The sequence below is a fragment of the Patagioenas fasciata genome, chromosome 27 (genome assembly GCF_037038585.1).
Source record: "Patagioenas fasciata isolate bPatFas1 chromosome 27, bPatFas1.hap1, whole genome shotgun sequence".
Lineage (NCBI taxonomy): Eukaryota > Metazoa > Chordata > Aves > Columbiformes > Columbidae > Patagioenas > Patagioenas fasciata.
Window position 1 is genome coordinate 4,360,675 of NC_092546.1, and position 15,343 is coordinate 4,376,017.

General features: G+C 60.3%; 2 protein-coding genes across 3 annotated transcripts; one reads left to right on the top strand and one right to left on the bottom strand.

Annotated features, from left to right (window-relative positions):
* Positions 1–793: 793 nt before the first annotated feature.
* MAP2K2 (mitogen-activated protein kinase kinase 2) lies at positions 794–9,606 on the bottom strand. Its single transcript, XM_065858514.2, has 11 exons — positions 9,452–9,606; positions 8,074–8,284; positions 7,174–7,320; positions 6,601–6,678; positions 6,287–6,338; positions 6,069–6,193; positions 4,684–4,897; positions 3,613–3,677; positions 2,757–2,818; positions 2,106–2,151; positions 794–1,235 (listed from the first exon to the last, which is right to left on the bottom strand). The coding sequence occupies exons 1-11, from the start codon at positions 9,535–9,537 to the stop codon at positions 1,125–1,127; spliced, it is 1,197 nt and encodes a 398-aa protein (XP_065714586.1). The 5' UTR covers positions 9,538–9,606; the 3' UTR covers positions 794–1,124.
* A 1,086-nt stretch (positions 9,607–10,692) lies between these two features.
* CREB3L3 (cAMP responsive element binding protein 3 like 3) lies at positions 10,693–15,304 on the top strand. Of its 2 annotated transcripts, none has more exons than XM_065858394.2 (10): positions 10,693–10,827; positions 11,938–12,062; positions 12,199–12,454; positions 12,696–12,811; positions 13,009–13,140; positions 13,649–13,755; positions 13,862–13,930; positions 14,060–14,144; positions 14,432–14,528; positions 14,599–15,304. In XM_065858394.2, the coding sequence occupies exons 1-10, from the start codon at positions 10,812–10,814 to the stop codon at positions 14,946–14,948; spliced, it is 1,353 nt and encodes a 450-aa protein (XP_065714466.2). In that variant the 5' UTR covers positions 10,693–10,811; the 3' UTR covers positions 14,949–15,304. The 2 variants fall into 2 exon arrangements, with proteins under 2 accessions (XP_065714466.2, XP_065714467.2); XM_065858395.2 differs by having other exon boundaries at positions 13,012–13,140.
* The last annotated feature ends 39 nt before the right edge of the window (positions 15,305–15,343 follow it).

Genomic DNA, 15,343 nt, shown 5'->3' on the forward strand with positions numbered 1-15,343 from the left:
GGGCTGGGGAGGGCAGAGCCCGGCATGGGGGGAGCAGGGGAGCGAGTCAACCCAAAATATGCCCCTGTGGTGGACAATGAGGTGACAATGGGGTCTGCAAGGAGGGGACAGGGAGGGACAATGTGGGTGGCGCTGGGTGGGTTCATCCCCCCCAGGTCCCAGCCGAGGGGAGCAGGGGCTCCCACAGGGACCACGGACACTCGTGGGTCAGTGAGAGGCAGCTGGAGGGGGAACCCTCAGCCTGGGGGGTGTCACCCTTCCCCGTCCCCAGGAGATGGTGGGGACAGGACAGGGACCCCACTCGCGGGCCATGGCAGGAACAGGGCTCTGGTTGTCGCCCCACAGTGCCCAAGGGACCCGGGGAAGCAAAAACTCATGTTCAGCACCCAAAGGTGCAGCCACGGATCCACGGTCCCACTTGGGGACCCACAGTCCTGGGGACCTGCTCCCCCCGCAGCTCCCACCCCGCTCCCCAAGATCCAGACCTCTCACAACCACCCACCGGTGGTGGCAACAGGCGTTCAAACAACCGCTCGAGGAGAACACGAAGAAAACACCATTCCCTTCTCCACCCGCAAAGGGGCCCGGAAGGAGCTCGCTGTCAAACTCAGCCACAAATCACCCCGCAGACCCCTGTGGGGCACCCAACGCGTCCCCAGCCGCCGGTGACACCGTTTTGGGTCACCCTGGGCCTCATTTCTCCATCCCACAGCCCACGTGCAAACCAGGACGAGGTGACACGTCTGCCGTGCCCATCCCTGCCACCGCCACACGAGTGTGCACACACACGCAGTCATTTTCTTGTCTTTTCTTTTTAACCCAAGTGAACATGTTTCCAAAACAAAAACAAACAAGAGAAAAATTAACAGAAGCAGCACCACATTTCCCAAGTGTCAGGAGCTCCAGGGTTGGAGCAGAGAGGCCTGGAACACCCCCACACCAAAATAAAACCAACCCCGCTCTGGGCAGGGGGGGTCGGCCGCTAAAGACGTTTCCGAGGGGCCGGTGCTTTGGCGCTGGGACGCGAGGAGGGGCCGTGGGGAGGAAGGGGGACAGTTCTGTCATGTGCGGGGATAGGAAATGGTGACAGAGGCAGATGCACTGACACCAGGCGGTCGCTGGGCTCACACGGCAGCGCGGGTGGGCGTGCTGGGCTGGTTCAACCGCAGCGTTCTGCACAGCCAGCCGGCGAAATCCACTTCCTCCACTTCCGAGCGCTTGATGAAGGTGTGACTCTGAAACACGGGGGAAAACGGGGTCAGGAGCAGCGCCGCCCGCTCCCCGGCTCCCAAAACTGCGGCTGCTCCCCGGCGGTGAAAGCAGATTTTAAGGAAATATTTGTTCCTTGCAGCCCTGTGTTTGGAATTTTAATCCCTGTAATCAACACACAGGAAGATCTGTGGAGACCTTATTGCCGCCGTTCCGGACTTAAAAGGGGTTGATAAGATGGGGACAGAGTTTTGAGCAGGGCCTGTTGTGACAGGACAAGGGGTGATGGTTTTAAACTAAAGGAGGGAGATTGAGGCTGGATATAAGGAATTGTTGGCCCTGAGGGTGGTGAGAGCCTGGCCCAGGTTGGGCAGAGAGGTGGTGGATGAACCACCCCTGGAGACATCCCAGGCCAGGCTGGACGGGGCTCTGAGCACCCTGAGCTGGTGAAGATGTCCCTGTCATGGCACTGGGTGAGCTGGGAAGGTCCCTTCAACCAGAGCAGAGGGTTCCTCGATGTTCCCTCAACCTGCTGGCCACGCTGGTTTGGATGCAGCCCAGGACACGGTTGGGTTTCTGGGCTGTGAACACGTTTTGCCGGGTCATATTCAGCCCATATATTCATATTCTGCCCAGCTCGGGAGGTCCCAGGCGCCTCTGCACTCACAGAACAAGCGGGTGGTTCCCATCGCGGGCTCTGCATGGGCCAGATACCATCACTGCCTTTGAATCAAAGGTGCGTGAGTCACTCCCTCTCCCAGGCTTGATTTGGCTCATCTTAAGCTCAGCCTGGGAGTTTCCAGCCTTTTGAGCAAGAGAGGCGCAGCGGGATGGGGCAGAAGTTCGCAGATCTGGTGCCACCCCACTGTAGGAAGAAAATTGCTCTCCCCACTCACCATCAGCATCTTCAGATCTGCCCGTTCTGCTGGGTTTTTAATTAAGCTGAAATGAGAAGAGAGCAAAACCAAGGCTGAGACGTCTCTTGTGGGAAACCAGTTATCTGGTTGGAGAGGTCTGCAGCTTCACCAAAAGCCACTCAGAGCCTGGAGCGTGGAAACGGCTCCGAAAGCACCGTCTCCACCAGCCCGGCTCGGGAGAGCCGCAGGATCCACCTCTCCCGCATCACACGGATGAACCGCAAAGCGCCTAACGCTTGGTGGGCGACTTTTATAACGTGCAATCTCTGATTTAATGGGAGCCGCGGTACCATCTCCAGGTGACCCCCAGCACGCCAGGTCTGGAAGTTGATGGTGCAACACCCGCGAGGCTGTGGGTGACTCACCCCGGCAATCCGCGCCACCACCCCCTGCCAGGCTCCTATTTAGAAGCTGCTGGGAGGCTGTTAAGCATCGCCACAAATAAACCGCTTTCATTCCAAGCCTTTCCAAGGCAGGAGTTCCCAGCACAACGCGGGATCGCGCTGCAGCCCAGAGATCACCGATGGAGCACAGGGAACGCTGCCGTATGCTCAACATTTGGAGCAGCAGCCGAGAGCTGCCAGGAGCACACGCAGCCCCGCACCTCAAGCTTCCAGCACAAATCCTTACCATTTATTTACAAACTCCTGGAAATCTTGCGTGAAAACTCCATTCGGCAGCTTGGGAGGCGGCTGCAGAGAGAAAGAGAAAGGGTTTTCTGCGTGACTGTGTGTGAATGGGTCGAAAAGCCAGCGTGTCACCTATGGGGTTTAATGAGCCGCTGAAAAGCCGCCCCCTGCTCTGCTGCCCCTTCCAAGCCGGGAGCTGCGCCCTCTGCCACCTCTCACCCTGGCAGCAACCGGGGGGGACCCTGCGCTGCGTCCCCGCCAAAGCCGGACACCAAAACTGCAGCGTCACCGTTCCGGATCCAGCCTCGCAAAGCCCAGCTCTGGCAACGCCTACGGAGCGCAAAACCAATCTGGAAACGGTAATTGGGGTCAAGTCCTATCACCTTGAAAGGGGAAACCGCTCCTTCCGCTTGCTGGTGGGATGGATCCCACGCTGAAAGTTGGGATGGACGTTTCAGGCTGGGATTTTTAGCACAGGTCACCCCCATCCCAAGGGCTTCGTCTGGGAAAATGTGCACGACCTCAGCACCTGCGCAGGGCTTGTGCTTCGCTGATCTAGGCAGGGCACGTTTAGAACTGCTGGTTGCAGAAGGACAGGTCGTTTTACAGCCAAGAGCTCCCCTGATGCTGCTTTAAAGGGCATCACAAACATCCCCCTGCAGAGTCTTATTGCAAAACCAGGGATGCTCTTTGTGATTAAGATGGAAAAAGGAAGCAGGGAATGCGGGGGACAGGAAAGGATGGCACAGGGGCTCCCTATTGAAAAGCTGCTGTTCACGCCAAGGTTTTGGAGCCCACCCTGGCTCAGCACCCACGGTGCTGTGGGACCCCAGGGAAGCCCGACGGTCAATACCCACCTCGTTAACTATGTAATCCAGCAGTTCGAAGATGGCCATGGCCGGCCGGCTGTCCATCCCGTGCCCTGCATGGCCAAGACAACAGAAAACAGCAGTGAGAGGCTTCAGGGACAGCAAAGGGCTTCGTTTTGTGTGGAAAGCACACAAAGACAGAGGCAACTGACTCACGGTTAAAAGAAAATAACGAAGGGAAAACCCAAACGCATTCTGAACTTTTGGATTTCTTTCGCCATGCCTATAGCCCAGATTTATTTCCTAGCTTAGAGCATTTGGAGAGAGCAGAGCATCTGCTGCGGCAGCCTGGCAGCACTTCCAGAGCCTTCTGCTTCCCAGCAAATGGCGCGAGCGGAGCCTCCTTCAAACCCCTGAGCTGGTTTGGTTCTTCTAGGAGACGTCCCAGCAAAGCTGCTCCCAAAAAGCTGCCCCTGGCTTGGAAGGAACGTGGTGGCAGCTGGGGAAGAGTCTGAGGAGCAACATGGGCTGTGACAGCATCCCCTCCCCTGGTGCACATTGGACAACCTGCACTGTCCCCAGCTTTGGAGCCTTCTCGTGGGACACAGCAGGGTCTAAAGGGAATAAACTGAGCTTTTCAAGATGTTAATAGATCCTGGTTGGCATAGAATCACAGGATGGTTTGGGTTGCAGGGACCTTCCCAGCGCCCCCAGTGCCACCCCTGCCATGACAGGGACATCTTCACCAGCTCAGGTTGCTCAGAGCCCCGTCCAGCCTGGCCTGGGATGTCTCCAGGGATGGTTCAGCCACCACCTCTCTGGCCAACCTGGGCCAGGCTCTCACCACCCTCAGGGCCAACAATTCCTTCTTCATGCCCAGCCTGAATGTCCCCTGGTTTAATCTGACCTCCCCACCCAAGACCAGGCTCCCATCTGCACTCATCAGGAACCACATCATCTCCATCAGCTCCGCAGAGCGCAGCACCCCTGGGAACACTCACCTCCCCACCACAACCTCATCCAAAACGGCCTTTTGGCGAACCCAGCCACACCGAGCACCCCCCGACCCCCTTCTCCCCACGTCTGGGTGTTGTTTGCAGCGCACACGACAGCCCCTACCACTGACGGGGCGTCCTGGGGGCCTGGCCCGCGGCGACACGCTGTGGGACTCTCCCTCCGCCCCGTCCACCACAGGACGGCCAAATATTGCTTCCAGTTCCTTGGAGTCTGGCGGGGGGATTGGGTACCTGCCGATAGACAGCTCCACTAACGACAGACCCATGCTCCAGATGTCCGACTGCACCGAGTAGTGGGTGCCCTGCAACCGCTCGGGCTGGAAGGAAAGACGGCGACAAAACAGGGGTTGACGCGGGATATTGATAGGCAAGGGCATAAATATCACACGCTGAAATTAAACCCGATATCTTCCCGACGTCTCCACCCCGGTTCTAAACGCACCCAGGGAGAGGACGGTCCCAAAGGGATCGCGTGCAACGGGGATGCACAAGAAGGATGGAGTGCAGACAGAAAGCGCTTGTGCACATCTCTGCTGCCAAGGGGATGGTTGGACTCGGTCTTGAGGCTCTTCTCCAACCAAACGGTTCTATCCCATAATCAACAGCTATAGCCGAGCAGCACTTACAGCTGCTGGTACTCAGGGGTCCAGAGCACCCAGCAGGAATGAAACCTAATGAGCTCCATTTATTAACGTTTCTTTTTTCTTGCTCACTTCTGTTAACACCCAAGAGGAATCCGAGGAGCAGAAAATCCACCCATTGAAAGGAAAACAAAACTCAAAAATAAGTCAGTCAATGCAAGTCATCCATACTGGCAGCTTCGAGTCAGCTGCGCAACGGGGATCTTATTTTTAAATAGCCCCTGTCTAACTATAACTGGACTTGAATAACCATTCCCAAAATACGGGAGCAGCTCAGACCCGAGCGCAGAAGCGCCGTCTGATGGGCTTCCCCCCAAGAACCCACCGCGCACGCTGCCCGGAGGTAATTTCATCCTCACGGTCGCTCAATCCGCATTCGATGGCGACTCGCACTTAAAGGAGAGGCACGACCGGCTCTTCCTGCAGCTCGTTCTCACTGGCAGACTCCAGTGTTGCCTTAATTTCCTATTAATTAATCCCCAAACCCCGCTGCACCAGCCTGGCTCTGCCCCCACCTCACCAGCACATGGTCAAAGCTGCAGAGGAGGCGCCTGCATCGGCATCCACGTCCCATCCATGCAGCCTTTTGGACAGTTAGGAAAGACGTTTTTGAACCCACAAACACTCGCCAAAACCAAATATGGGAGTATTTGTAGGATCCAAAACGTCTTTCTCCGCAAATCTCTGCATTTCCACCTGCTCGTCCATGAACCAGCAACGGGGCAGCCTGGGTTAGCATGGAAACACGGAGCAAATCTTATGGGGACTGGATGCTGATGGATTCTATAAGAGCCGAGCTGAACCCAAATTGTAAAGAAACCTCAGGCAAAAGCTGAAAGGAACTTACAGACATGTAGGAGCGAGTGCCCACAAAAGAGTTGGCCATGGAGTCAATGAGCTGCCCGCTGACCCCGAAATCGCACAGCTTAATCTCTCCTCGAGAGTTGACCAGGATATTAGAAGGCTTCACATCTAACAGCAAGAGAGAAGAGTGTAAATGTGACTCTAGGTAAAACACCAGGGTTCCCGTACCGGGGGTGGTCATTTTTAGGCTCCTCCTCTCACCTCTGTGCATGATCTGGTGCTTCTCCCTCAGATAGGCCAAGCCTCGCAGAACCTGGGAGGAAAGCAAAGCCAGGGTGAGAGCAGAGCTGGGCAGACAACACCTAGGAGACAACACCTGAGAGCGCAAAGCAAGGGATCGGGGCTACGAGAGCGGTTTGGACGTGCTTCCCGCCCCCTTCACACACACCGACCCCTGCTCTAACGGGACAGGAAAGCGCGTACCGGGAAACCAAACTTCCCAAGGCAACACCAGGTTCTTCCCAAACCGCGCCCAGCAAATCCTCTCTGGAAGATGAGGAGGCAGCGTAACTCACCGCGATGCTGACTTTCCCCAGGATCTCCTCGGGAATTCTTTTGGCTTCTTTCAACACTTGATCCAAAGAGCCACCGTCCTAAAATAAAGAACAGGAAAGTGACCAACGTGCCAACTCCCGGCTGGGAAACCAAGCAGTTGGCTGGACAAGGATGCAACTGCAACAACGCAGCGTCGAGCACACTCCTTATACAGCAAACAACCCCAAAAGATCGATATCTGGTGATCAGAGCTCAAGCTTCTTGCTAAAAACTATTTTAATGTTATCTTCTATCAGCTCTCCTTGCTGTTAGTTCTCAGCTTCCTCTCCATCAGCGGTAAACGCAAAGATGATGCTGTCAGCACAGATCAGAAGCACCAACACCGTTCTGCGCCGGAGATGATGGAGAACACACACGGTGCTCCACGAGCTCTGCAGAGCGGCGGGTTCACATTTCCATGCGGCCAACCCCCAAACTGCTGCCACGTCCCAAAACGTCGATCCCGTTTCACCCGCAGTTTCACGTCTCAGAGGGATGCGATTCGGAATTCGGAACAGCCCAGGGAGCAGCAGTTTGCAGGAACAGGGACTCACCATGTGCTCCATGCAGATGGAGATCTCCCCGTCGCTGTAGAAGGCTCCATAGAAACCCACGATATACGGGGAATTACATTCGTGCAGCACCTGCAGCTCCCGGATAATCTGATTCCTGATGGCCGGTTTGATTTCTAAATGAATCAGCTGCCAAGAAAGAAAAAAGCGATGAGAACTGCGTGAGCGTCAGAACAAAATCTTCAACGAAAACTTGGCTCTGGTGCAGACTTTCTACCATTTCCAGACTAATTCTGAACAAAAAGGGAGAGGCAGAGCCCTGGGCAGGCCGTTAGTGACTGAAACAACCGCCGGCCGTGCAACATGAGGAGATGGCGCAGGACACGGAGCGGAAAGACGAGCGAGAAGTTCGATGCAGATCTGACTCAGCAGACGGGAACGTTTTCACAAGCTCTGTAAGTGTCGTAAGAAGAGGTGCTCCGGTGTCAAGGAAACCACAGAAAGAGCAAAAACCCCATGAAAGTTACGCACGCCAAACAGCATCGCTTTATTCCTTGGGCTCTACGCAGAGCCAGTTAACACAGCTGTGGGGAGGGAAACCAAAGGCTAGAAAATACAACGGCAGGCCAGAAAAAAGAGCCACCGTCACTGTGAGCTCTAGGACACACCAGCTTCACCGGAAAATAAATTATAAGCTTATATTTTCACACAAGGCGCTTCAAACCCCAGGGACCTGCTGCAAAGAGCGCAGCCTCTGCCAGGGTAGGACTGGGAGGTGAAGCAGAAGCTCCATGTCAAATGAAGCTGGGGCAGTTGGGACCGCAGTCCCGGCCCCGGTGAGCCGGTCAGGGCACAGATGGGGCGGTGCATGGAGATCCCGACCCACACCGGCTCCATCAGCGCCGGGAAAAGCGCCAGACGCCCCAGCCTGTCCCCAATTACCTTCCGCGCCATAACGAGCCCCGAGGGTTTGTGCTGCACTTTGGTGACCACGCCGCCATTGCCAGCGCCCAGTTCGGAGATCCTCTCGAAGTCGTCGTCCTTCAGCTCGCCCACTTTGGCTTTCTGCGTCAGGAAAGCTTCCAGGCGCTTCTTCTGCTGCTCGTCCAGCTCCAGCTCCTCCAGCTTCTTCTGAAGGTCCACCAGGTTTGCCCTGGAGAAGGGGACAGCGGGGATGGTCAGAAGGCTGTGAGGGCAGCACCAGAGAAAAACAGCTCTTTTTTTTTTAGGGAAATAACCAAAAACTGTTGTCTGATGCATACTGAGCCCTGGCTATAGCAGTGAGACTAAAGCGGAGCTCTGGAGAGAGGCCGGGCGCAGCTCTGGTGCCAACAGGGACACATGGACAGGGAGACCCATGGTGCAGTATCTGCCCAACACGCACATCTCCTCTGGAGAGGAGCTTCCCTGCACTCAGCTGTTCTGGGAAAGCCAAGGAGGAGGGAAAACCCTTGGGCCCTTAAAGAGGCAGCGCAGAGAGCGGCAGCATCGGCACCTCTCCCTCTCCCGGCGTGGAAAGTCAAGCTTGGGTTTCACGGCGAAACACGAGAAGGGGTTGCCAGGGTGTTCAGCAACCCCTGCTCCGTTACACCCCCCAAACCCCAGCACAAAGGGGTGTCTGTGCTTCCCCAGCACCTGCTGCCGAGCTCCCAGCCCCACACAGGCTCCAGCTGCTCTCTCCCGTTTGCTGCCCACCTCCTTATCTCACTCCCAACATTTCGGGCAATGGTTCGGGAGGGTCTCACCCCCCCTGCAATACTCTGCTGGGGGCACTGCCCTTGCCTCCTCTCTACCACCCTTCACCCCACATGTCCTGCTCACTGAGCCCTGATTACGGCCCCAAATCCCCCCCAAAACCTGAGTCTCCATCCCAGGCGCTGCCCGTGTGCCCAGGCCTGGTCCCCACAGCCCCCAGCCTCCCGTGCCACCCCTGCAAAGCCGGGGATCAGCAAGCCCCCTGCCCCATCCCCACCCCCTCTGACCCTCAGCCTGCCCGCCCAGCTCTGGTTCCACAGACACCCCCAGGCTGGGTCCATCCAGTCCGGCCTATCCCACCCTCCCCACACCGGCTGTCTGGCTTATCCCAGCCCCCCTAGGCCTACCCTGGCCCCATGCCCGTCCTGCCCAAGCTGTCCCAGCCTCCCCAAGCCCGGTGCCCGCCCCGTCTCAGCCCCCCCAGACTCCCCAGACCCGACGCCCGTCCTGTCCGGGAACCCCCAAGCCTGCCCTGGACCCCCAGGCCCGGTGCCCGGCCTATCCCGGCCCCCCCAGCGCCGGTGCCCGCCCTGTCCCGCCCCCCCCAGGCCCGGTGCGCACTCACTCGGCGGAGCCGTCGGGACTGGGCCCCTCGGCGGCGCTGGGGGCGATGTTGAGGGCCGGCAGCACCGGCTTCCTCTTGGCCGGCATGGCCGGGCCGGGCCGCGCCTGCGGGCTGAGCGGGGGCGCGGCCGCGCGGCGCGGGGGCGCGCGGGGGCGGGGCCTCGGAGGGGGGGTGGCCACGCTGAGCCTATCAGGGGCGCGGCCGCATGGCGCGGGAACGCGCGCGGGGGGGCGGGACCAGAAAGGGGCGGGGAGGCTGAAAAGGGGTGGGGCCGAAGGGTCTCGCGAGAGTTCGCTGAGGCGGGAGGGGCGGCCATGGCCGAGGGGCGAGGGATGGGGCGCGGTGGGGGGTTAGCGCGCGTGAAGGAACAGTAATTAACACTAATTGCCTCGTCACTAATTAACCACACAGTCATTAGCATGAGTCCCCCGCCCCTTGCCTGCTCGTCCCTCCCGGATCCGAGGCCCAAACGACGCTCAGCACCCCGACGAAGCCGGGCAATAAGCAGCGATTACAGCCCGAGGATCGCGGCGGCGGGCGGGCGCCCTTCGCTCGGGTCGGGGGTTCGCGTCCCCGCTGCGGGGCCATAAAGCGGGGAGCGGCCCCACAGCGCGGGCACCGCCGCTGCCACCCGGGCAGAGGGCGTCGAGCGGCCGATAACGCCCGCGGCCTTGTCCCCAGTCACACGGCGCCTTACTCACCCGTCCCCTCCCCGCAACAGGCAGCCGGGGGATCCAGGGGGATCTGGCGGGGAGGGGGTGACGGAGCAGGCTCTGGGCTGACACCCACGGTGGCCAACAAACCGCAGTGTGTTCAGCGCCCGGGCAGCCACGGGGGAAACTGAGGCACGGAGGCAGCAGAACCCAGGGGTCCGGGCCGCAGGGGTCTGAGGGAACCAAGGCTTTTTGTGGTGGAGCCATAAGTGGTAGAATCCAAGTCAACGTCTTGTCCAGATGTTCTCAACGCCTATAAAACGTGATTAACGCCAATACATTAAAAAAAAAAGAAGGGAAAATGTCCTCGAAAATGGGTGAAAGTTCACGGGCAATCAGAGCGTTCGGACTTCGCTCGCCAGCTCCCGGCCCCTCCTGCCCCGCTCTGCGGAGGAGGGTGAACACATTTGGCTAATGAGTGACGGGGAGCAGCGGGTCCGGCCCTGGGGTGGCCCTGCCATTGCTCAGCGCCGTCCCCAATCAGGGCCGGGAGGTTTTGCAATCGGGGACTTTATTTCTGTGCGGTTGGAGTTTAAACTTTGCCACTCGGGTCGGGGCGCCACGGAGGAGGAAGAGGAGGTGGGGGACGGATTCGGCGGCCGCCCTGCGCACCGAGGGGGTTGAGGCGACGGGAGGGATCGTTGGGAATGGGATCTCACACAGGTACGTCCTGGCTGCTGCTGCTCAACCGGGTCACTCTACCCGATGGGCGCCCAGGGCCATCAGACGTCACCGGCAGGACTGAGGGTGAAGGACAAGGCACAACAAAGCCTCTCGGCTGGGTTGACCATCCAGATGTCATGGTAATGACAAATGTCACCAAATATGGCTTGGAGGACACTTGAGTCAGGGCTTCATAGGTTGGGAAGGATGGTTGGGTGATGGGTTGGGTGGTTGGGTGATGGGTTGGGTGATGTGTTGGTTGGTTGATCAATCAGGCAGTTGACTGGTCAGCTGGTCAGTGGGTTGGTTATTTGGTCAGTCGGCCAACAGCGTTGACCGCTTGGTCTGTTTCTTGATCGGTTCATTGACACGGCTGGTCAAACGGTTGGTTGGTTGGTCAAACGGTTGGTTGGTCGGTCAAACAGTTGGTTGGTTGGTCAAACGGTTGGTTAGTTGGGTTGTCAGTTGGCTGGTTGGGCAGCTGGTCTGCTGGTTTCCTTGGAGTCCGGGGTCTGGAGCGGTGCCCGTGGTGGCAGTGGCCACGCGGGGCTGTGTCCCCTCCCTGGGGCCGTGTCCCCTCCCCGGGGCTGGGTGGCAGCCGTCTCCTCCCCCTCCACTTGCCACCCAAAATGATTAACCCAGCCTTCTGGTGTGGCCACACGCAAGGACAGGGCTGGACGGGGGAGCTGCCCCGGCTCTGGGCGCACACCCTGCCCTGCGCTTGGGGGGCAGGAGGTGGGGCTGGAGGGGGCTGGAGGGAGCCTGGGACTGTGCGGTTCTCTTGGGGGGAAAAATAGAGGATTCAGGAGTTTCAGCAGCTGGAAAGAGGCAGCGGGGGCTCTACCCGTGCTCTCCCTCCTGCGTGGGGCTGTGCCAGCTGTGCCCATGTGTTCGCACACCTGTGTGTCCCTGGGCACACGCGTGCACACCGCGTGGTCCTGGGGTTGCACAAACACACATCCCTGCACACGCGTGTGCCCAGCCCTGCACACGCGCCCACACTTGTGTGGGTTCACCCCCCGAACACGCTCCCTCTGGCCATTCGGGGTGTCCCTGGGGACAGGCTGGGGGTGATCCCAGGGTTGGGGACCTGACTTTGTCACCTCACAGCCATGGCCACCAGCGTGGGCGGCCTCGACAGCCTGGACCTGCTGGACCTGCTTTTCGACCGCCAGGACGGGATCCTCCGCGGCGTGGAGCTGGGGACAGCGCCGGGCGCCTGGCACGGGGACGGGGTGAGTCCCCTGGGAGCGGGGGTCCCGTCCCCACCTCCCCCTGCTCTGGCGGGACACCCCGTCCCCACACCCACGGCTCCCGTGGGCACCCGGGGTGACGGACGCCCCACGGTGACGGGCGCCCGTGTCCCCGCAGCGTGGCCAGGATGGCGATGACTTCCTCAGCTCCGTCCTGGGCTCTGGGGACTCAGCGTCAGGCTCGCCCAGCTGGTCCCCGGCCACCAGCGACAGCGGGGTGTCTGAGGACCCCCCGTCCGACCAGCTCGACAGCCCCCCCCGCTGCTGCGAGGGGTGTCCCAGGGACCCCCCGTACCCCTACAGCACCCCCTGCCGCGCTCTGCCCACCTCGGGGGGGACAGGGGCCCCGCACCCCGACGTCTCCATTGATTTGGGTGAGCCATGGGGGGAGACTGGGGAAAGGACCAGGGGGAGTGGGGACATTGGGGGCCTGAGCGGGTTGGGGGAGCTGGGGGGTCCTGGGGGTAGTGAGGAAATTAGGGGAGCTGGAGGGGCTGGAACTGGGGAGAACTGGGAGGTCTGGGGGACTGGGGTGTGCGGGTTCTGCCTTGGGGACACCAAGGGGACACCGAGGGGACACGGGCTGCTGACAGCCTCTGCCGTCCCCTCGCCCAGACATGTGGCACCCCGGCTTCTTCCTGGAGGAGAGCCAGGACCTGCCCGCGGCGCCCCCGCTCGCCACCTGCGCCCTCACTGTCAAGGACCTGCTGCTCTCGGGCAGCTCCGACGCCGTGAGTCCCGTCCCTGTGTCCCCATCCCTCCCTGTCCCCAGCCTTTTCCCTTCCTGGCCCATGATCCTCTCCCTGTCCCCGCACTTGTCCCATTTCCCACACCGTTATTCCATCCCTGTCCCTTCCTGGCCCACGATCCCATCCTCATCCCCACTACGGTCCCCGGGGTCAGGGGGTGACTGTCACCCGGCCCCCAGCAGCCGCAGGCGCCCGGCTCGCTGCTGAGGCAGAGCCAGGGGCAGTTCCAGGAGCTGGTGCTGACCGAGGACGAGAAGAAGCTGCTGGCCAAGGAGGGGGTGTCCCTGCCCACCCAGCTGCCCCTCACCAAGGTGGGTCCCACCGCGCCCGGGAAGGGCTCCCCACATCCTGGGTGCGGAGTGGGGGGTCCCAGCCCTGACCCCCACCCCATCAACGGAGCTGGTGAGGGGCTGGAGCACAAGTGTGATGGGAGCGGCTGAGGGACCTGGAGGGTTCAGCTGGAGAACAGGAGCTGAGGGGAGACCTTCTGATCTCTGAACTGCCTGAAAGGAGCTTGGAGCCAGGGGGGTCGGGCTCTGCTCCCCAGGAACAAGCGCCAGGAGCAGAGGAAACGGCCTCAAGTTGCACCAGGGGAGGTTGAGGTTGGATGTGGGGAACAATTTCTTCCCCAGTGGGCTGTGGGGCATTGGAACAGGCTGCCCAGGGCAGTGCTGGAGTCACCATCCCTGGAGGGTTGGACAGACGGACATGAGGTTCTCAGGACATGGGGCAGGGACAGGGGTGGGTTATGGTTGGACTTGATGAGCTTGGGGGTCTTTTCCAACCAAAATGATTCTGTGATTCTCTGATCTCCCCCAGTACGAGGAGCGGGTGCTGAAGAAGATCCGGCGGAAGATCAGGAACAAGCAGTCGGCTCAGGAGAGCCGCAAGAAGAAGAAGGAATACATCGACGGGCTGGAGAGCCGGTACAGCCCGACACCCCTGGGGACACCTGGCTGTGGTGGGCATACTGGTCCCACCAGCCCCCCAGCTGTCCCCTGCTGACCTTGTCCCCCGGTCCCTGTCACCCAGGATGTCGGCGTGCACGGCCCAGAACGAGGAGCTGCAGAGGAAAGTCCTGCACCTGGAGAAGCAGAACTCGTAGGTGTTACCGGGATTGTGACAAAGCGGGGGGGTAGAATGCAGCTGGGACTGTCTCCCCTCCCCTGGGCAGACCTGCTGGGGGGCCGGAGGGGCTCAGAGGTGCTAATGGGCTCTCCCTGTCCCCAGGTCCCTCCTGGAGCAGCTGAAGAAGCTCCAGGCCCTCGTGGTACAGTCGAGCAACAAGGCAGCGCAGACGGGAACCTGCATCATGGTGTGTGGGAGCCCCCGAGCCCCCTGTGGCCTCCCTGCTTGGAGGGAGGGACATCCAGACCCACCGAGGTGGGCTGGGGGGGTGGGTGGAAGGACGGACAGAGGGATGGACAAGGGCTAAGGCAGAGGGAGAGATGCTCTGAGGCTGGAGGAAGGAAGGGATGGGTAGATGGACGGAGGCTGTGCTGGCAAGGACACCTGCACAGGGCAGGATGGACACAGCCCTGGCTCTGCCACCAGCCCCTCTCTGGGAGCCGCGTCCCAGAGCTCCCCCTGCTCTGTCCCCAGGTCCTGCTGCTCTCCTTCGCGCTCATCGTCTTCCCCTCCATCAGCCCCTTCGCCCCCAGCAAGGCCGAGGCGGGTGGCGATTTCAGACCCGTGCGAGGTGAGGGCTGCGCCGGGGCCGCGCGGACCTCGGGGCGCTGGAGCGGGTCCTCACCCTCCTCCCCACTCAGTTTTCTCCAGGTCCCTGCACAACGCGGCCGCCTCCCGCGTGGTTTACACACAGCCCCAAGCCGGGGGCGAGAAGCCCGCAGAGCCACTGTGGCCGGAGCGCCCGGGAGAAGCCCCCGAAACCCTGCACGAAACCCTCGGCGGCCGCACGTTCACCCCACGGCCTCACAAAATCTCCCCCCGTAACGACACGCGGCCGTTTGCGCTGGAGGGGCTGAGCCGGGAGGACGGGGGTGGTGCTGAGCCCGCGTCTGAGGACGGCACCGGGCTGCACCACGGCCTGGGCTCGCTGGAGTGGTCCAAGAGTGGCCACGGCCGCCCCACGGCGCTGGAGCCGGCGGAGGAGCTTTAAGCAGCCGCTGGGGACCACGATGGGCTGGCTCAGCACCTCAGCCCCTCCAGGATCTGCCTCCAGGCACAGGCAGGTGCTGGACCCGCTTGGCTTTGCTTGTATCTGTGAACTGGGGAGAAGAGACCCATTCCCACTGCCCTTACTGGGAGGGAAGGGGCTGCTCCTGCCCACCAGGTGCAGCAGTTGTGGAAGGGACACGGGGCCACACAGGATGGGGACAAGGGGACCGGAGGGGCCCTGTGCTGACTGGATGTTGCAACTGGTTGGTTTTGTTCTTTTGTTGTTGTTGTTGTGTTGGTTGGTTTATTTTTTTTTTAAGCTTTAATCTCTAAATAAAAGGTATTTTGGAAAAAAAACCCACCTGCTTTAGTGTAACATCCACAGGGTGTCAAGGA

Bases quoted from the DNA above. Each gene is read 5' to 3' on its own strand.
- CREB3L3 (XM_065858394.2), top strand. The intron at 13,756-13,861 runs GTACAGCCCGAC...CCTGTCACCCAG, and splicing joins ATCGACGGGCTGGAGAGCCG to GATGTCGGCGTGCACGGCCC. The intron at 14,529-14,598 runs GTGAGGGCTGCG...CTCCCCACTCAG, and splicing joins CGATTTCAGACCCGTGCGAG to TTTTCTCCAGGTCCCTGCAC.
- MAP2K2 (XM_065858514.2), bottom strand. From the start codon at position 9,537: ATGCCGGCCAAGAGGAAGCCGGTGCTGCCGGCCCTCAACATCGCCCCC. The intron at 6,339-6,600 runs GTGAGTTACGCT...CTTTCCTCCCAG, and splicing joins TGGGGAAAGTCAGCATCGCG to GTTCTGCGAGGCTTGGCCTA. The intron at 6,194-6,286 runs GTGAGAGGAGGA...TCTTGCTGTTAG, and splicing joins GCACCAGATCATGCACAGAG to ATGTGAAGCCTTCTAATATC.